The following is a 23302-nucleotide window of genomic DNA, read 5'->3' as shown; positions in this document are numbered from 1 at the left end:
ATCCACCCGCCTTCGTCAGTTTTCCGTGATCATGATGCATGCAACTGCGTCGAAATATCGGGAGCTCGACAAAAATCAAAAAGGTAATCACGGTCTATATCCCGGTCAATATAAGTCTAATGAAAATAACCGTGAATCATTCAAAACTCTTATTCAGGGTCTTATCAAAACCACTTTGCAATCGTAACAAATGGTTGAATATGGGCTTTTTTTCCCCTGGTAAATATATTGTTAACAGTAGAAGACATAGGTCTTCTTGAAGACTTGAAGTGCTATGTCGTAATAACCACATTTCTTGCTTAGCTAAAAAGTTTACAAACCGATAGAAATCATAAAAAAAAACAATCTTAATTTACAATAGGCAGGCCCAAACCCAGCCCAATTGTGATGCTGAATTGAAATATTGCAGTAGTTCACTTGGCCAGACGGGAGACATAACCTTGGAAAATCACATTGTCGTTGGGACAATAAAAGGAAGACGGGGTATTAGAAAAATGTATCCACCGGATAGATATTAATTACCTATTTCTTAAAATAGACCCTGTATAAAAGTTGAAGTGGCCGCAGCCAGCAGAAAATTAAGATGTTAATTTACTGCAGGTATAATGTTGAGCATGGTGACGTAGTCGTTGAGGCTGCCGTTGCTGGAGGGGTGGAAGTGCCAGCTGCGCAGCGTGCGGTAGGCCACGGAGCCGTTGTTCACGTGCCACGTCACGGTCACATGGGCCTGGAAATGTCTACTCACTGCAGCTATAATATTGAGCATGGTGACGTTGTCGTCGAGGCTGCCGTTGCTGGAGGAGTGGAAGTGCCAGCTGCGCAGTGTGCGGTAGGCCACGTAACCGTTGTTCACGTGCCACGTCACGGTCACATGGGCCTGGAAATGTCTACTCACTGCAGCTATAATATTGAGCATGGTGACGTTGTCGTCGAGGCTGCCGTTGCTGGAGGGGTGGAAGTGCCAGCTGCGCAGCGTGCGGTAGGCCACGGAGCCGTTGTTCACGTGCCACGTTAGGTTCACGTGCTGCCGGTGCTCTTTGAAGCGGTATGGACCTGGAAATGAAAATCGTTACAACTATATTCCTTATTTTTATCTGCATGGGCAACGGACTTTTTTGCGTTTAGAGTAAAAAATTGGTACTTTGATATATTATGCAAATTCAAATTTTCTCTATTAAAGATGGATGATCATAATTTTTAAATGGTACCTTCAATTACATGGATAATTAATTTTATCATTACATATAACGAAAATCGGAAGATAGGACACCGTGTAAGGATACAAATCATTCAACGTCAACCAAGATCTAGACTTCTTTTTTGGTTTTGGTATTACGACCTATATTGTATACACTTGATATGGTAGGACTTACCCAACTGCACCAAGTTAGGTTTTTCCTCCGGGAAATTCGCCGAATTGGTCCAGTTGAAGAGGTAGACGTCCATAAAGAGCGGCACCGTTGGCGCCACCCACTCGTGGTACGACCGGGACCCAGGCACCAGGGCCACTTGCTGAAACCAAATTATGCCATATGTAGATTTAATAGGTACCTACCTTTGATTGAGAAGCGCTGGTGAATTAGCGGTAAAAATGTACGACTTTCAAGCAAAGTCGCGAGTTCAAACCCCAGCCCCTACCGATGAAATTTCGGAACTTATGTACTTACGAAACATCATGTAATCATTTGCCACTTGCTTATCGTCGAAGAAAAGGCCTATAGGCAACAAGGCCTAATTTTCCCTCTGAGTTGGAAGGTCAGATGACACGGCTGTCTTTCGTTAATTCGAGTGCCTATGCCAATTCTTGGAATTAGTTGCTAAGTTGACCTCAGGCTCCCAGGATCTTTATTTCATTAAGGCCCACTTGCACCAACCACTTAACTCAGGTTAGTGAGCTGTCATCTGTCAAATTCCATATAAAATGGTGGGTTAACCCTGCATTTTCTTTGGTGCAAGTGGCCCTAAGTGTTGAAGACACGTTCAGTATGATTCATGCCAATCATGCCAAAGAACTTATATAGGTAGGTATAAGCAAAAGGCAATTTATAGTCGTTGAATTTTTCCAGACTAGAAGTTTGTGATTGCGGCGGGGAGCTGAAGTCTAATGGTTATGTAACGGGTAAGACCCAATAATAGTTATTTGTTATACAAGGGGGCAAAGTTGTATTTTAACGCCGAGTGTGGAATTGAAAAACGAGCAAGTGAAAGGATTCTATAGTTGAACCACGAGCGAAGCGAGTGGTTCGAGCATAGAATCCTGAACTTGCGAGTTTTTTAACACACGAGAAGTAAAATACATTTGCACCCGAGTGTAACACAAAACTTTTCCCCTTACTATAGCGAGGAAACTACAACGCAAAAAAATGCGTTTATCACTGCTTCCAGTAGTTCCACAGGTGGTAAATCATCTTTATTACTAGATTCACCTACTTTTATCAATTTTAAAGCAGTTAATTTGATTATATTCAAGGTCAAATTACTTTACCCACTAGTGGATAAAATGCGTTTTTACCCGCTGGTATTAAAGAACAAAACACGTGTTTCCGAGCTAGTGAGGGGAAAATATAATTATTTACATTACACTGCTATATAGCTGACGTTAACGAAAACATTCAATAATTATGAAACAGAAAAAGACATCTACACGAAAATAAATCATTTCTGTTACTTATACAGGAGTTATAACAACAAGGTCTTTGCTTCTGTTATATAATAACCAAAACATAACGTCAGCCAATTTTTGCCAGATGCCACTTGGTGGATTGTAATTGATAGAAAGCATCAATTAATGATCATGCGCATGACCGTCAACTGCGCAAATCACCAATCAATCATCAATATGATTGGACAATGGACATGTCGGTTGGATCAACTGATCGTTTGACCCGACCAACTGGCAGCTTATCCCGGTTCTCGTATTAAACAAATTGAAGTCAAGGTAAAGCTGACTTATTGGAGTGATTAATTCCCACTTTTGTCCGAGTGCTACTTAATTACTATAAGTGCATTCTTTAACAAATATGTCCTAAGGCAATAAGTATTGTCTTCGTTTGTGTCTGCAGAGCTACGGTACACTTTAAAAATTCTCAAAATGGAGATGGTCGTAAAATCTGCAAATAAGTAATAACAAGGTCAAAGGTTTATTACAATTGAAAGAGCTGTAGGCTCTAAATTAACTTGCACTTGACTCACACAATGCAAAGGAGAAGGGATCGTTGTACCCACGAAAACGCGTGCTCTGCCTCGTGTCAAGATATTTATATTACGGTTAGATTTGACAAATCTTTAGCAGTCGATATTTATGAATGAGATGTGAGTGAATTTACGGCATACTTGATATTGATATTAATACACCGCCGAGAAAGATCCAGATACTTACTCAAAATCATCATAAAATTCATAAAGTAATAAAAACAGATAACTACCAAGTTATGTCTATTAAGTTATCGTAAGATTGTTTTCGTATTGTTACAGATTAGTGTGGACAAGGACATGTTCGCTACTGGACGTAGCGTGCCAACCTTGACCCTGTCTCATTTATTGCCTCCCCAGATTCAGGGTATTTTACCCATTACTTAATATTGGACACGGCCGGTGAGTCCTCTCGGGACCCGATGGTCCTTGAAGGCTGGAAAAGGTGAACGTAAGCAATCGGGTTAATGAATTACATAAATAGGACAGATTGACGTACGAAGGTCACTGGGATGCGAACTATGTATTGAGATATGGTACAAGTGATAATACATTAATTAGTCCTTTAGGTAAATATTTATTATAGAATACCTACTTCGTAAACTAAATAATTTTAGTTGATTAATAAAACAACTTAAACTGTTTTTTTGTAAGTGTCTTAAGAATAGTTTGATGAGGGTCAATTGCTACGAATTCAACCCTAAAATACCTATCTCTAGGTAGTAGTCACCTTTAAGAACTTGTTATAAATAACTAGCTAATTTTACCAATGCTACCTTGAATTGGTTGTGAAGGGCGAAATGGTAATGAACCACGTGAACCATCAAGTCAAATAGCACTTCGTTAACCCCGTGCCGTGTGGAGATTACAAGGGCTTGTGGGGCTTCCCGCGTGCGCCCTTGAATAAAACGTGATAAAGTTTTGGCCGATTTTCTACTAAGTATATTTCATATATCTTATTTATTATCATTGAATAGTTCATAAAACCGTATAACAAGCACGGATTATTCACAAACCCGCACTTACGAGGAAGGTGAGAAATATCATTTTGTGTTTCCTAGATGGATTTAACTTTGTCAACCCTATTACAAAGTATAGCTTATTTTTGTGGCGCACGTTTGGCCACGGAGTTAAAGATCCAGTCTTAGAAGAACGGGTCGGCAACTTCTAGCGGCAAACAGAATTTAGTGTTCACATGGCGGAATTTACACCCTTCACTTTGCCAGCGCAAAATCGAAGGCCCAAAAGACCAAGACGATGATGGTAACAGCAGTTAGTTTCTCCTGCAGCATGTAACGCACTCGCAGCCGCGATATTGAAGGCTGAAGAAGACCAAGATGGTAGACTAACATCAGTTAATTTCTCCTGTAACATGTAACTCACTCGCGCCAGCACGGAGTCGAAGACCCGGCCCCAGGAGAGTGAGATGGCGATACCGGCGGCGGCGAGCAGTGCGCACACGATGGCGAATACGCAGCGCCAGCGCGGCGTGCGCCCGCGCATCGCTCACGCTTCCTGCAATACACCAAAAATAACAAGTTAAAAATATACAACCAGGAAAAGTATAATTAAACCTACAATCCTATACTATGTAATGTACAAACGTATATACAATATGAGCTTTTATATGTATAGTATATCAAGGATGATTTATATAGGATTCTTCATGTTACTAAGAATCGTACCTCGACTTTTTAATAATTTTAGTAATTTTAATAAATACTATCATAACTACATTGATGATGCCTACATTTTTTCAAAATGTGTATTGACGTGACATCATGATGTAAAAATAAAAACATATGTCACTTGTTCTTATAATAATTTTTAAGAAAAAAAAAACCGCCGCCTTTGGGGTTCTGGTGAAAGCTAATTGCGAATGTTGGATTAAGTATGTAGGTATGTGTAGGTATTTTTTAAAACGGCTTTTAATACTTTAATTATTTGATGGCAACACAAATGAATATACGTATACCGTTAAGGTTTGAGGAGTTTCTTCAATTCCTCATGAATCCGATTATAAGAAATCGAAGCTTGACAAAATTTGACTTGAAAACTCAATATTCTTAACAAACATAACTAAATAAATGTCACTGTTCTGAACTTAAATGCATGCTATTCTTATAAAAATACCAAAGTTACTATAAGTGTGCCTTTTAGATTTAAGGAGTTCCGTGCTGATCTTCATCAGCAGTTCCACTGCACCAAATGTCACTGTTCTGGACGTAAGTGCATGCTGTTCTTATAAAAATACCAAAGTCACTATAAGTGTGCCGTTCAGATTTGAGTTGTTCGGTTCTGACCATCATCAGCAGTTCCACTGCACCAAATGTCACTGTTCTGGACGTAAGTGCATGCTGTTCTTATAAAAATACTAAAGTCACTATAAGTGTGCCGTTCAGATTTGAGGAGTTCGGTTCTGACCATCATCAGCAGTTCCACTGCATCAAATGTCACTGTTCTGAACGTAAGTGCATGCTGTTCTTATAACAATACCAAAGTCACTATAAGCGTGCCGTTCAGATTTGAGGAGTTCGGTTCTGACCATCATCAGCAGTTTCACTGCACCAAATGTCACTGTCCTGGACGTAAGTGCATGCTGTTCTTATAAAAATACCAAAGTCACTATAAGTGTGCCGTTCAGATTTGAAGAGTTCGGTTCTGACCATCATCAGCAGTTTCACTGCACCAAATGTCACTGTCCTGGACGTAAGTGAATGCTGTTCTTATTATAATACCAAAATCACTATAAGTGTGCCGTTCAGATTTGAGGAGTTCGGTTCTGACCATCATCAGCAGTTCCACTGCACCAAATGTCACTGTTCTGGACGGAAGTGCATGCTGTTCTTATAAAAATACCAAAGTCACTATGAGCGTGCCGTTCAGATTTGAGGAGTTCCGTTCTGACCATCATCAGCAGTTCCACTGCACCAAAAGTCACTGTTCTGTACGTAAATACATGCTGTTCCTTAAAAAACACAAAAATCACCATATGTATGCCTTTCAAATTTGAGGAGTTCCCTCGATTTCTCCAGGATCCCATCATCAGAACTGGGTTCTGAGAAAAATGGGACCAATCTGTATGCATATATATTCAATCAAAAAAAAAATTTTTCAAAATCGGTCCAGTAACGAATGAACATAATTGAGGCGGCGGTTAATAAATAATAACCTAACCACAAGATTAACATTTTGAAAAAACCCCCGACTGCGACATAGTAGACCGATTTTTATGAAACATGGCTAAGAACACTCTCGACTCTCAGCTTTCAGACAAAAAAAACTAAATATAAATCGGTTCATCCGTTCGGGAGCTACGATGCCACAGACAGACACACACACAGACAGACAAACAGACAAACAAACAAACAGTCAGACAGACAGACAGACACGTCAAACTTATAACACCCCGTCGTTTTTGCGTCGGGGGTTAAAAAATAAAAAAACGCAAAAATATTTGGGGAAAATATGATTTAGGCCATTCCAAGCTGCAAAACAGCGACAGCCAAAATATACAACACGAACAGATAAATTTATGTCTCATAAGTATATTTGTTCAAGTGTTGCTCAAGTAGATATTGTAAAATTCATAGAATACGGAGAGTTTATCAAAACATAATTATTGAATACTCCGGAGACCGTTCAGTGTATCGAATAATACCATCAAGAGTGTGCATATTTTTGAAATTAAATAAATACCAAGTACGTTACATAAAGCCATTGGTTCTACACTTATAATTGCAATATGATTGCAAACAAGAAACTGCCTATATAAGGTCCTAATTTATTAGATGCAGATATTTTTACAGCTGATAGTACTCGGTCTCTGGAGTATATTAAACCGTGAAACATTATAGCTTTTACGATGTTTTTTTGGAGAAAACGGAAAAACAAATTTGCTACGTAAAAACACCCTGTTTATGTGATTATTAAATGAAAACTCATTGAACAGATTCTAGTGTTCACTTTTACGTACCACTTAACTGTAAGTAAGTAAGTAAGTAATTTATTTATTGTAAGCTGTGTACATAAAGGTGTTCAATATTTCAAAAACAAAGTATCAACAGTTGCTCGTTACGAACGTACAATATAGAATCTTAAAAAATAAATAACAACTATATACATTGTAACATCTTAGAATCTAATACATTTCACTATCTGCCTCCAGCACTTCGAAAAATTCTTTGAGGCTATAAAAAATATTATCCGTAAGAAACTTTTTCAACTTAAATTTAAATTTCTTACCATCTAACATTTTAATATAATTAGGCAAGGCATTAAATACTCTAATAGAAGTAAAGTAGGCGCTTTTGTAGAACAAAGTATTTTTAGCCTTTGGACACACTAAATTATACTTGTACTTTTCTCTTAGATTGTCTCTTAATGACGATTTTTTAGCGAAATATTCGAAATTATTTTTAACAAAAGTACAAAGTTCTAAAACATAAATACCCGTAAGAGTGAGTAGTCTTTTATCTTTAAATATATTCCGAACTGATTGTTCAGTACTCATACGGTATATAGTGCGCACGCATCTTTTTTGTAAAAGAAAAGTACTTTCTACATCTACAGAATTTCCCCAGAAAATAATTCCGTAGGATAGCAGTGGAAAAACATTTGCATAATAGGTATTTCTGACAATATTTTCAGAACAAGTACTCGATAAGATCGATAAAGCGTAACATTGGCTGGAAATCAATTTATTAATTCGAGCAATATGCTCTTTCCAGTTTAGGAAAGTATCAATAGTGACACCCAGGAAACGAATATTACTAACTTCTTCTATTGTTGTTCCGCCTTCCGTAATATTTAACTCTATAGGAGTTGTATTATAATGTCTAAACTGAATGTATTTAGTTTTATTTAAGTTGACTTTAAGATTAAGTGAATGAAGCCAATCTATTACATTTTTAAGGGTTGAATTTATATTATTCTCCATATGTGGTGTGTTACATATATCCCCAGAAAAAAGTATAGTGGCATCATCCGCAAACAACACGCACAATTCGTCAACAATTTTAGGAAATTCATTAACATATATTAAGAACAAGAGAGGCCCCAGGACACTACCTTGAGGTACCCCTGTATTAGAAGTTTCAAAAGTCGAAAGAGTATCAATTAATGTTTTAAGTTCTTTGGAGTAATTGGTTACCATAGTAGCTTGTTGTCTATTTTTTAAATATGACTTAAGTAATCCGAGAACGTGACCTCTTACTCCAATATTGTCTAACTGTTTTAAGAGTAGGTATATCGTGTACGACGCAGTCAAAAGCTTTAGACATGTCTAAAAGCAAAGATACACAAGGTTGCTTATCATTAACTGTATCCCATATGCCCTTAAACATTTTAAAAATTGCCAGAGAAGTAGATTTTTGTTTTTGGAATCCAAATTGATTTGGATTCAAGATTTTTTTATAATTCAAGTAGTTATCTAGTCTTATATAAATCACTTTTTCGAAAATTTTAGAGAAACTAGACAACAAAGCAATAGGTCTGTAATTATTTATGTTATCCATAGCGCCCTTTTTATGCAATGGCTTTATGATCGCTTTTTTTAAGGAATTTGGAAATATACCTGTGCTTAACATAAGATTAATAATATGGACAAGAGGATCAGCTATGTAGTCAATACTTGATTTAATAAGTTTCATGGGAATGCCATCATGTCCAGAACTTTTCTTATTCTTTAAAGATGCTACTATTTTTCTTATTTCATACGCATCAACGGGCACTACATACATACTATTACACACCTTATCGGTCATAAGTTTGTAGTCTTGTAAACTGTGTGAGAAATTGGTTTGCGGATCAGTGAAAAATTTATTGAATGTATCAGCAATTTCTTGTGGTTCCTTTATAGTTTTACAATCTAAAGTTAATTTCTCAATTGAAGGAGGAATGGTATTTGTGGCTGAGGTGTGTTGTTTTATAAGGCCCCACATAGCTTTAGTTTTATTAACACTGTCATGTATGTATTTATCGTTTGCTATTATTTTTGATTTTCTAATTACTTTTTTAAGAACCCTGCAATACCTTTTATATCTCTGTATGTAGCCGTTCTTAGGATTTTTTTGATTTAGCAAATACATTGAGCGTTTTATTTTACATGATTTAATTATTCCTACCGTCTTCCAATTAGGTTTTTCTACTCCAGCACTTAAATCTGTCAATTAGATTATTGTCAGCGGTATCCAAATTAAGTTCATTTGAGTAACGATAGAAAAGTCTATTTGTCTATAGGTTCAAATGATAACTGCTGAGCAGTATTCATATGAATATAGGAGTTCTGTAAGTTTATTTTTAAAAGTACAACTTCCATTTATCAGGTATGTTTTCATTTGCAATAATAAATAACTCTTAATAAATAATATAATATTTAGGTTCATAATTTAAATCAAGATGAAAAAATAAACTGAAATGCGTTTTACATATTAGATATTGCAAAACAAAGGTAAAAATCATAAGTTTATCAAATAATTTTACATTTGACATTTAAATATTCTTGAACGCAACCACATTTTTCGTAATTGAAAACCGGCTTATTTTCTATTTCTCTTGTCTATGGCATGAAGAGTTCGGTTAATGTACGACCCAGAAATGTACAGCCCAAAATCGGCGTCCACTTTTTGGACGCGAATTACGGGGTCGTACAATACTGCCGCCCTGTAAAAAAAGTGGCTTCGAATTATCGCCCGGACCAAACGTGTACAGCCCGAGAATGCCCAACCCATCAATTCACGGTCTAAGAACTCTCGTACATCATGGACGCCAATTCCTGGGTCGTAAATTCTTGGGTTGAGCATTCTCTGGCTGTGCATTATTGGTTCCCGCATTTGTAAACTTTTTAAAAAATTATTTGAACTATTTTAGTGTTTTATACTTTATTTTAAGTCGACGTTGTGCAAAAACTTAAGTAATTATGAGTGATTCTGGTGAACAATATACTCCCAAAGAAATCAAGGCTATGGCGCTCAAAGTGACTGACAATTTGTTACCTGAAAAGTCGGATACAGCGTAGCAAAAATGTTATGATTGTTTTATGACATGGAAATTGCAAAAAAATGTTTCAACTTTCTCTGAAATCGCATTGTTGGCATATTTTGAAGAATTGTGCAACAATATCTCACCATCAACATTTTGTGGACAGAATACTCAATGCTACGACGATCCACACAAATATTCCCATTCATTATATGAAGTAAGTAACTAACCCATTTTATTATTCTTGAATAGGTATTTATGTGGCTGTCGTAGAAAAAGTATAGTATACAATCGTAACATTATGAAGGCTATAAAAGTCTCGTACCTTACTTAGGCCACTCGGCAAGCACTCGTGGCCTAACCGCGGTACTCAACTTTTATAGCCTTCATAACGTTACCGTTATATAATATACTATTCCTTTTATAAGTTTTTTTTATTCGTTCTAAAGGTATGCAGAGATTATATATCAGTTGATAAAGGTCTATAAATGCTTCGTAAGCTAAGTTTACGTCTGTTTTCTCATAGACATGTAAAAAACTTATTTGAGATAAATATTTTATAAATATCTCTATGTTCGCATCAATTTTTCTAGTGTGTACATACCAAAACTTTTCGTGAAAGCTAACACTAGTAGGTATTTTAATGATTTGACCAGTGTGATCAGAAAGCCCCATATTCATAATTTTAGAGACGCACTGTCGTTGGTTAGTTAGTATATTATCTATGCAAGTTTGACTTTGATTTGTAATCCTGGTGGGTTCAAATATTGTCAAAAACATATTAAACTTACTTAGAGTTTCCTTAAAAGCTATTGTTGATGAGTCATTATTCAAAATATTTATATTGAAGTCACCTGCAACGAATAGTTTTTGTTTTAAATTTCGGGTACGTAGAGTTAATTTACACAATAGGCATTCAAGTTTTTCTATGAACAGTTTAAAATCACTACCCGGTACTCTATATAGGGTAAACCAAGGTGTAACTGGCCACCTTTAGTAACTGGCACCCATAGGTTTCATTTTCTCGAAATAAGGGTTCAATGCATTGTACGCCATCTACCGATATTGAAAGACATTACTACATCAATAAGCTTTCGTTTTAGTACACATTTAATATCCTATTGACACTAGCGTTAAAATTTTTGTAACTTTGTTTACAGTCGGCGCACTTATTTTGAAAAGTACCATCATAGCTTAAGGATTTGTTAACGGACTTGATTTTTTAATAATTGTGTTTTTGTACAAAATTCGGTAGTGTACCTATTTCTATTGCGTTATTTCAGATGTCTGAAAGGTAAGTAACATGCCTATAATTCGTTTTTTGCCTAAAATGAATTAAAATTTAAATTTGGGGGGGTGGTTAGTTACTAAATGTTTGTTTTGTAATAAGATCAGAAATTGGCCACCTATGCCAGTAACTAGTAATTTTTGTAATATTCTTCTTTTTTCAAAAATCTACCATATTCATATTCATTATAAAGTGCAGTTTTCAATACAAAAATACTGGTATCATTCAGTGATAAAATGCAGTAACTAGCATAGGTGGCCAGTGGCGTGGCCAGTTACTGAACGGATACTATTTGTTTTACAGGTTTCGAGGTTATATTATGTCAATAATCATATACGCTATGCCAAAAAGACGAAAATATGCTAAAGCAGCTATAGATAAAGCTGTTCAATTTGTCCTATAAAATTATGGTTCTTGTCGGGCAGCTGCTAAACGATTTGGGGTACCAAGAAGTAGGTAGTAGTAGTATCCAGTTTAGGCTTCGCAATCCTACATTAAAATTTAATTCAGGACATATGTAGTTTAATTATAGAATCAGCCAGACGTGGGTTTCCTCTGAAAAAGGGAGTAGTACAAACTTGTATCGAGGATTTTTTGAAGGTGAATCCCAGAATAAACCCCTTTCGTTATGGTAAACCGGGAGAAGTATGGTTTAAGGGCTTTTATATAACGGTATCCTATTTTATCAATCCGAACTTCCGAAGGAGTGACGAATACTAGCGCCTGTGTTTCAGAAAAATGGTTCAATGAAATTAGGCAATATTTTAAAGAAGAGAAACTAATAGGTACAAGTGATTCAGGATCCTCGAAGAGTGTTTAATGAAACGGGTTTTAACCTTTGCCCAAAAACAGAGAAAACACGACCAAAAAGAAGACACGCCAGATGAAGTTTGCGACGGTGGAGCATTTTAAGAATGCTATAATCATTCAAAAACGGAGTGACGTAGGCTCTTTGTGGGATATTGAAGCAGAAACGAGCACACGCATTCTGTACCCGCTGAATGAATCATTTCATTTTTTGCCCTATGTCATAAGTGCTACAAGGAAAGCAACACAGACCCAACAGACGTTAATGACAATAATCTGTTTATATCGATTTTTAAAGAAGCCAAAGAACATGGTTTTTAGCTAGGCCTTGACAAAATAACGATGCTATAGTAAATATAGTATAAGTGATCCAAGTGAGCCATTATTACTATTGCTAAATACGTTTTTTTTTATATTTTTATCATCATAACCCAAGAGTTACTTATATAATGTTCAGTTCATACGCATGTTGTGATTATAGATGAATAATTTAATAATTACAAGCGAATTGTCCAATAATAGTGTATATGGCCAATAAATGGTATACTAACGGCCAGTTACTAAATTTTGTGACCAGTTACTGGTGAAATAGGTCAATTTTTGACTAAACTTAATTTTATCTATGAAAACCTTGTTTAATTTTAAAATAACTTACAGAGAAAACAAGACCATGATCCTTTTTGTACATAAGTGTCACAAAGAAAATGATTTATCGTCAAAATTAGGTAAAAAATAAACTCAAAGTTACCAAATTGCTTAAGTGGCCAGTTACTGGTCAGTTTACCCTATAGTTACTATAGAAAATCCTAACTCAGGTATAAAGATACCACATAATTCAATATGCATTTCAACCGACATTTCAGATACCCATTGAAGGTTTATACAATTTATAGAGTTTTGTACGTAAATACATACTCCACCCCTCGTTTTACGGGTTCTGCAAAAATACGAAACCGGTTTGTAACCATCAATCTGACATATAGGTACTTCATTATTTTTTAAGAATGTTTCGGTGAGACATAGTACATGTATTTCAGTGTTAGAAGAGATGTTGGGGACATTACCGGGTTGATGATGAAAACTATTACTTGTACCATCACTTTACTTTATTCGCTTATAACAAACATATTAACAACCAATTTACAATAAATAATTCAAGACTTCTTCACTACAACTCGTCTGTACTCGAACTCGGCCCCGTCACTGTATGTCCGCCATTTTTATAACCATCCAAGATGGCGGAAACCAGTGACTAGTATGAGTCAATTGATATTCTTTAATACTTTCATCATTAATAACAGTAAGATAAATCAAAATATAAGGCATTAATAAATAATTACTCTTACAGCTCGGCCATCCTGTTCGAGGCGAGACCCTTCGCCAAAGCTTAATGTGAAATAATTCAAAAGAAAGACAATACCAGTTTATACAACCACAAAAAGTGTAGTATAATATGCATTTGAAATAATTCTTAAACAATAGAAATACAAAACCACATAATTACGATATGCTGTAAGACTAATATTAGCAAAATATTATTTATTTATGGAAGAGTAATTCTCAATTATAATAAAACTATAACTTACGTATATTAAAAATGGATTTTTAAATATTTCTATAAACCTTATCAATTGTAAAGAAAGAGCATTAATCAGACATAGGCCTGTGAAAAATAAATATATGAATAAGATTTACTTCGATACAATTAAATTATTGAGATCCAATTAAAATCATTACATTTAATTAAATTCATTACATCCAATTGAATTCATTAAATCCAATTAAATTATGATGATTAAATTAATTAGAAGGCATTCACAAGTTATAAACATATTTCAGTAAACAATGCAACACTTCACTTCACACTTCACTCGCGAAACATAAGCAAAAAGAACATATTTACACGATTTTATGATATCACCACCTCATCACATGATTGAACGGAATTCCCGTGCCGCTACGGGGCAATAGCATCATGGGCCACCCAAGCTCTGTCAGCCTGCTGCCGCAGCTGCTCATCACGGACGCCGGACATTGCGCCGCCAGACGCAAGCTCGCATACCATGCCAGCATTTAAGGACTCAGTCGACGATCGAAACAGAGGTATCTTTACCCTGACCCTCTCTCCTGGGCACTCCTGGGTCGGAAGTGAATCTACACCCCGACCCTCTCACCTGGGCACTCCTGGGTGGTAAATGAATACCAGACCCTGGCCCTTTCACCTGGACGCTCCTGGGTCCTTGATCTGAAACTTGCAATACTTTCTTTAGAAACATAAAATTTCGACTGTCTTCGAAATTATGGTAAAATTATTATGGTTCGGTAATCAATTTAATAAGTCACAATGTATTGATAGTCGTTATGATTAAATAAATTATTGTCGTCACTTATTAATATATCGCTATACTGAGTAATTATATTTAAGATTTTTCTGATTTATGCAGTATACACATCTGCAGAATCTTTAAATACTCAAATAACCCGTGATTAATGAAATATCGTGGCTAATTATTTATTTACCATTTGTAACGTATTATACATATTATATTAAACAACTATTTAAGCACCATCGCAAATACGACTATGGTGCACGGTGTACATCTTTATTTTTTTTTTTTATTCTGTTATCATTATTACTTTTTTTAGGTTCTAGTTAAGATTGATGCAATAGTATGTCGAAATAGAAAACTTCTTTATATATTGGGGATATAATTAATGTAAGTTAATTCCAAGTTATTTTATTTAGGTTATAGGCCCATATAAGTGGAATTAAATTGATCTGTATTTCTGATTGTACACGGTGTTTCCGGTATCACTCAAAACCTCAGACACCCCAACTGATTTTTATTTTTTTTAAACTCATCTAGAGTATTCATCTTTTAATCTGATCGTTACTTTTTTTTTTAATTGAATTTTTAATTTTCTGTACAGCTCTACTTGACTTTTAGCTCTACACTCAATAAAATAATTGCTAACTACCATCATAAACCATAAGACTATTTATTTGTGTACGTTACTGCAACGACATAAGGTTTACCAATAGACAGCTAAGATGTCACTGTAAAACACTTTAAAGCTTTGTCACAGTAAACTTCAAATTGGACAGGTAATCGCAGTAAGCAAATAAACTCAATATTCAAAATGACAAGGTTGTAATTAGGTAAGAGTTGAATTTGTTATGACTTATGATAAACATTAAGATTGAACTGACAAACAACGTCAAACTAGTAGCGGAAAAAATAATCGTCCATGTAACCAGCCAGTATTAATACCCCTAAATACTGAAAAAGAGTAAACAACCTCTAGCAATGCGATATACACAATGTTTTATTACGAGTACAATAGAATGGGCACGTAAAAAATAACTAATAATACTAATTTAAATAAAAATATTACCCCCATCAAGATATAGCTCAATCGATTCTACTCTCGATTCTGAACAAACTGTTTTCAGGTTTTTAGTGTTAAGTGAAACACGGTGTAGTAAAAATAAGGTTTTGTCAAAGAACTTTTGAGATTCATTTTTGTCAACAAGTTAATATGATTGTCACATGTTTCTATTGCTATTCGAATTGCTATTTATTATAGCGACAGCCGTTAGATATTATATACATAAGCAATGTGGCTGCAATGACATAGATAAGGTATATGAATAATCATTATTCGTACTGCTTACAAGCTGTGGGGTTTTCATATAATTATCAAGAGGTCTATCCACATGTACATCAAGTATAACTTTATTTTACATGAAAGGCTATTGCGAATTTAGACAATGAATATTATGTTGGGTTTCTACATTTTAGTTTTATTCCTGATATCTATGAAATGGGTTTTATACATTGAACCTTTTATATTATTCTTAACGAATGTAAGTATATCGCAGAATATTTGTCTTACAAAGAGTCATAACAGATACTTGGATAGGTCTCTTCATAACCGATACGAGGTATATGTACTTGACTTTTAGTATGTACCAAATATATCACCAACAAAATATGTTAAGTAATAAGTATAAGTTGCGTATGTTATTCAAATTTATTGTTACTTCTGATTCAAGCATAATAATTTAAAACATAATGTTCTTTGTTACTTCATTTTTGAGAATGAGCACCCAAGGTTATATTACACATAAAGAACTAGATACGGGTAGCCAAAAGAGAAAAATGTAATTATTGTACTACTTAACCAATCATTGTAATGTTTGACATTGTCGATCATAATATAAATTATTAAAGATTGAAGTGTACTTTTATATTAATGAAATAAATAAATCAAAACTTATCTAATGCAGCGATATTCGCGGTATAATGTGCATAAAACTAATTAATAACCGCTTTATGAAACATCATCGCAATGTAGTTTGAGCGATTTAAGCTTTCTGAAGAAAAACCAAGAACTGCATATATATTATAAGATTTATAAGCCATGAGACCAGAATTTATGCATGCATTATAGCGATGTACTTGTGTTCAATTAATATTATATATAGTTACCCTTTATTTTTTTAATTAAATAACACATTATATCGCCTTGAATAATATCGAACTTACGAAGATCTTTTTTTTTCATTGGAAGTCGACAAAATGATCTATCATATCATTAAGGTAATAATTTTTATATAATACGGGCAAGCGAGATTACGTGTCCGTCTAATAATAGGTTGGTTTTCCGTGTTACTAAAATCACATAACGCATATACTCTCATAATGTCATTGATAAAACAATTTTTTTTTTTAGATGCTTTTGTAGGTATTTATGAACATAGTAAAATTTTTAACTCAAATAATAAAAGTACTCATGAACATGGCATTGCGCCTCAAATTATCTGTAATTGACTAACATTTTATTTAAGTTTTCCCAACTACATATCCCGATTGTTAACGTAAGGCGTGTAATGAAATATTAGAATATTATTTTTGGTTGATTATTTTGAATCGATTGCTTATATCAGTAAGAATTCTACTACTTATATTATTGTTTAATGTATTATTTATTAAGACTAAAATTAAACGTTAGCACGTTCATCAACGTGTATTAAAATTAAAAGCTTCGCACGTACATCTACGCGCTTCAAAAGTCGTACGTTCATCCACGCGCTTAAAATACTCGCACGTCCATCCACGCGCTTAAAAGACTCGCACGTTCATCCACGTGCTTTACACTAACACGTCCGTCCACGTGCATCAAACATTGATTCCATAAGATACATGTTACATTGTGCCATAGGTATCCTCCTTGTTGATATCTACCAATAAGTACCATAATAGCGTTAATTGTATACCTTGTACTACGATCAAAATATTTTATTATTCACGCATTATTACTTATTACATGATTATGAGCTATAACCAAATCTACATATTATACCTTGTACTGTGATCAAAATAGTCAAACGTACAAAAAGTGTGCTGTAACTACGGACGAATTTTATTATTCACGCGTTATTACTTATTACATGATCAATTGATCATGACCAACTCTACATATTAACCGTTCTTTTACATGATTATGACCAACTTACATATTGACCGTTCTGTTACATGAGTATCACCAACTCTACATATTGACCGTTCTTTTACATGATTTTGACAAACTCTACATATTGACCGACATGATTAATACACCTATTAATATAACTCTTGATAATGACTGACTCTACATATGACTCTACATATGACTCTACATATGACTCTACATATGACTCTACATATGACTCTACATATGACTCTACATATGACTCTACATATGACTCTACATATGACTCTACATATGACTCTACATATGACTCTACATATGACTCTACATATGACTCTACATATGACTCTACATATGACTCTACATATGACTCTACATATGACTCTACATATGACTCTACATATGACTCTACATATGACTCTACATATGAAGACATGACTCCAATTGTGAAGTGATGTCATCTCATTTGCCTGAATTATCACCATTGCAATATATAAATCATCATTGCAATTAATATTGAATTAGTTTTATTTCAGAAACAAACAATGATATCATTGATTAAATTCACAGCATTATACATTAGTTGTCGATTTCCCATCGAATACATACCCATGATCATCATGGTAATATACGAAGAATGATTTGATATACATTGATCAGATACTTGCGCCATCACTGGCCATTGTAGAATAGTAATAATAAATGTAACCTTTTGCCTGCCGTCAATAAGCAAGAGGAGACCAAGCACTTCAATTTTCATGGAATTAAACTTTGTAAAATCTATAACACAGTTAAAATATTTGAGATTTATACTAATGATGATTGATCATTTATAAGGAAAACCATTTTTGTTTTATAACGAGTTACTACTCGTATATCCGAAAATGATTTCACGAACAACCAGAGGTGACCAAACTTTTTTAAAAGAAATGATAACGATCATATTATTAGATTGTTGTTATAGATTGACAACTGCTGTAACGATACCACTGCTATAACGATAAACATGTTTTTTAAAACGACTTGACGTACAACATATGCTTCACAGATGAAGATTTAGAACTTAGTTTGATTGGAAATAAACTATGGTAACATTCAATCATGTTCTTGCCAATCAGATTAAACATAGCAAAACTTTAATTTGCTAGTTACGGTTAAGCTTAAGACTTCCTTTTTACAATAAGAAGTCACATTATTAAAACAGATGGATATACAATCCGGCATTTTAATACAATAAAGTTAATTTCATTAAATTTTAAATTCAGTGACAGAATTGAATGACAGTGACACAAGTTCGATTTAACGATTAATGTAATGGATTCGATTCACACAAAGTATTTAAAAACTTAGTCCAGGATTTGGGCACGGTCCGGCATTATGCCACGTGGCAGATGGAAATGACTTTTGTATACATTAAAAATACTATGATCAATATCGTACTTATCGCATCAAATATCAAGTAACCATGTATTATAATTTTCAATTTGAACTAAAATCAACATGTCATAATATGTATACCTACATATTTTTTTTACCAATATTGTGTCCCTTGACTCAAGAAATTGCAATATTAGAATATTTTATGATTACATATTTTTACACAGCTTATATAATTAAATATTTATTTTAAATTGTATTCCAGATCTGTATAATCTGATAAGTTCGAATATGTATCATAATTAAGTAACAAGTATTTGACCCATGATTATTTTCTTACTGGTATAATAAATGTCACCACTTTTCAAAAACCGAGATGTGAATTTGAAGCAAAATTTTGTTAGCCGTTTTTAACAACTCGAGGCATTGCTAATACAAAGGAAAAATCGTTTAATCAAGAGTTTATTCCTATTGACAAAGTGCCAGTTTACTCATAACTCCACGATGTCTTAAAGACATACTGTCACAAATTGACCGCTGCAGCATATCGTAGCGCTTATGCATAGCGGTTATGCAATTTTCTGAACAAGTTGTGTTCCATTTTGGATTCATAAAAATAAGAAATCGTTATAACTTTTAATAATACACAGTACTGAGGGTAAGTAAATGTAATGACGACATCTTTTTTTTTTAACAATAATGTTAAATAATGAGAAGTGATTGACTACTGCACGTTTTATCAATAATTATACTTTTGTTTTATGCGTATTATTGATCTATTGATATAATTTACCACAATTATTTTATTCCATCAGATTTTGCAATATAGTCATGACGGTAGATTATCAAACCAGTTCTACAACGCCAAAGAAAGAAAAATAAATGTCTCACTTACCATAACAATTTCAGTGCACGTTTCGTAAAGTAAGATAATGGTACTTCCACAAAAAAAAAACCAAAGGAAAGAAAACCTTACGTTCGTGTGGCGTGGCAAAAATCTTTACCGATTCTTGTTTCGTCCCATTTCTGACCTGTTGGGGACATTACCGGGTTGATGATGAAAACTATTACTTGTACCATCACTTTACTTTATTCGCTTATAACAAACATATTAACAACCAATTTACAATAAATAATTCAAGACTTCTTCACTACAACTCGTCTGTACTCGAACTCGGCCCCGTCACTGTATGTCCGCCATTTTTATAACCATCCAAGATGGCGGAAACCAGTGACTAGTATGAGTCAATTGATATTCTTTCATACTTTCATCATTAATAACAGTAAGATAAATCAAAATATAAGGCATTAATAAATAATTACTCTTACAGAGAGTAGCTCAATCTGACTAATTTTAGAACGCAAGCTTTGTATATTTTGATGATATATATTGAAAGTTCTATCATTAGTCATGAAAAGTCTCGGTAGCAACCGAAACCTTTTCTGTCATGGACGTTTCAGCATCGGCCATCAAGAGAGTATCGGTTTGGGTCCCTACGCATACCGATGTAATAGCCTTTTTTTCAGAGCCAGGAGTAAATGCCTCAATATTAGTCGGCACAAAATTATAATATTCATACTTATAAATCAAACATGATATGTGATTTAAAAACGAACGGCATAGATTTAATCTGCTAGATTTTTTATTAGAATTATATCTAGAATCAGGTTTTACATAGGTAAGTTGTGTAAGTTTTAAATTCAGCACTTAGTGACTGATATATGTTTTGTATTTCATTTCTGTCCTTAGCCCGGCAATACATGTCCGATAGCAAAATATTTGTATGTGACAATTTATCTAGATTATTATACCAGTACATATTGAAATTTCATGAGACTCGAGTTATTATTGCCACAGATAATAATAACATAATCACACTCAGAAAAGTCATTACACAAATTTAGACAATTTTCCAATAATTTATCAATAGAGGCATGTTGTTTATACCATGATGTAACGATAAATGAGTCCCCAAGCTGATTTTGTAGAAATCTTCTCAATAAAACACAATTTTGGTCAGAAAATATCATGATTCTCCTTTTTGTATGTTTTTGTTCATCTTGCTCGTCTAGTATGGAGGTTTCAGTCGATTCATTAAAAGACTGTGATCTGTTTTTATCAGTATCGTAGTTGACTGATTCTAATTGACTTTGAGGAGAATTGTTACTTATCTCCGTGTACAACAGCGTTTCTGGTTGAAGATTAGAAGTAATTCGAACGTCATTGTGAATAGAGCTTTTCTTATTTACTTTTTTTACCGGCGTGAAGTTTTTGGATGCTTTCTTAGTAAGTAAGGCGTTCAAAAATTCAATTTTCTTCTGTTTATCATCTAAAGATTTTTTTAAGACTGAAACTTCCGAATTTAAACGATCGATCTCCTCATGAGCACTTGCAAGTTGCGTCGAGATTGTAGACATTTCCAATTTTAAGGCCGATATTTCCGCATCGTCTACTTTCATCAAGTTTGGGAGACTACGAGCGGTATTATCATGTGAGTTAATCGATGACTGAAAGCTACTTTCATCTTCCGTCTCGAATGAAGTATTAGGGGACTTCAATGGGGTAGAGATAACCTTACCCTGGGTTACAGCGCTCAAGGTAACACCGGATGTTCCTGGTGCGCTGGGAGTGCCTGCATGTTCCCTGTCCTTTGCAGCTTTTTCATGGCATTTATGACACTGCCAGTTAGTTTTATTATCAGGTGTCATTAGTTGAAACCTTTTTGATGTGACATTTGCAGTACATTTCACATGATAATGATTTTTACAGGTAAAGCACTGTAAAAATTCTTTAACTATGATTATTTTTGAACACTTGCAACAAGTGTTTTTCTTAGCTTTTGGTGGCATAATAATTCTTGAAATAAATAGCAATATCTAAATATTAATCCAGAGGAAAGAAAACTGTAACTGGCCACTTCAATGACATGTGCAGTTTTCCCGCCGAACCTTTACGACATTTACAACAAACAATTGTTGACATGACAGACAGTGTTATTGTGACATGTGATAATGCACATGATGATTTTTTTAGACGAAATTATAATTAATTTTTTTGTTAGGAAAATGAAATCAAAAAAGTTACATGAAAAGATTTCTTAATTTATATTTAAAGTTAATTATTTTAATGTAAAGTATCATGTGTTAAAATATCTGCAACTAATAAATTAGGACCTTATATATGAGAATAAAACATCAAACTACATCTACATTATACCTATGATAATGATGCTGATAAGAAAAAATATTGCTTTAAACCGGATATAGTAAACATGATAATACAAAAAAAAAACCGGCCAAGTGCGAGTCGGACTCGCCCACCGAGGGTTCCGTATCCGTACAAACTTTCAACACTTAAAATAATCTCATGTTTCTTAATATAACTTTAAAGACGTGACTAGAAGTATATGTATAGCGCCATCTCTCGGTGAATTTACTAACTAATTTGCGCGACCTGTATGGTATGTTGGTTTTTCAAGGATAAAATTCTTTATAATGTTAATTAAATTCACAGGTGTTCAAATCACAGAAACTTTTATCTTTTAATGTTGTCATTAAATTTTTCAAGCGATATTTTTGTAATTGCGAGGGACGAGAGACGCGTTGAGGCATCGTTGAGGTATCTAGCGCGTGAACCAATACGAATTAAGAACCCATAGTTGAGTTGAGACCACAGACCAACCCCTATAGACATCCATTACAAGACGACTCGCGGTCGCCAGCCTTCCTAGTATTTGCACTGATATAAGCGCGGGCGCTTGCCGTGCCCGATCAGTATCGACCAAGTAACAGACCCGAAAGCAGCGCGTGTTTTTCGCACAAAAAAATTGGAAAAGGGTATTTTGATTCCTTAAAGATGTCCACCTGTAGTGTGAAATGGTGTGGAAAGGTAACAAGAAGCTCAAATTTAAAAACAGACGGCATTACATTCCACAAATAAGTCATATTTATAATTTATTCAGAGCCGGCATAGGTCAACTTACATTGGCCACTTACGCGTCAGTAGAGGGACAGTCATACTTCTGTCCCTTTTCATCTGGCGCGACTGCCCGCCGTCCTTGAAACGGCCAATCACAGCGCGCTTAACACATTCCCCGCCCGCTCCTCGCACCCCAAACACTGGTGACTCGTATCGCGAACAAAATATACAAGATTGCCACTCTATAGGAGGTTCTCTGTGGT

The 23302-nt window shown here is 34.5% G+C and overlaps 1 protein-coding gene across 1 annotated transcript in view; it reads right to left on the bottom strand.

Annotated features, from left to right (window-relative positions):
* LOC125229490 (protein peste-like) overlaps positions 1-23302 on the bottom strand; it is a 48718-nt gene that overhangs the window by 7333 nt on the left and 18083 nt on the right. Inside the window, exons 2-4 of the mRNA XM_048134342.1 lie at positions 4576-4707; positions 1374-1512; positions 896-1053 (exon numbers count right to left, since the gene is read on the bottom strand). Coding sequence (XP_047990299.1) covers positions 896-1053; positions 1374-1512; positions 4576-4695 — 417 coding nt within the window. The 5' untranslated portion in view covers positions 4696-4707. The remainder of the gene's footprint in view (positions 1-895; positions 1054-1373; positions 1513-4575; positions 4708-23302) is intronic.

Source organism: Leguminivora glycinivorella, chromosome 1 (genome assembly GCF_023078275.1).
Source record: "Leguminivora glycinivorella isolate SPB_JAAS2020 chromosome 1, LegGlyc_1.1, whole genome shotgun sequence".
Classification (NCBI taxonomy): domain Eukaryota; kingdom Metazoa; phylum Arthropoda; class Insecta; order Lepidoptera; family Tortricidae; genus Leguminivora; species Leguminivora glycinivorella.
This window is presented reverse-complemented; position numbering and strand designations above follow the sequence as displayed.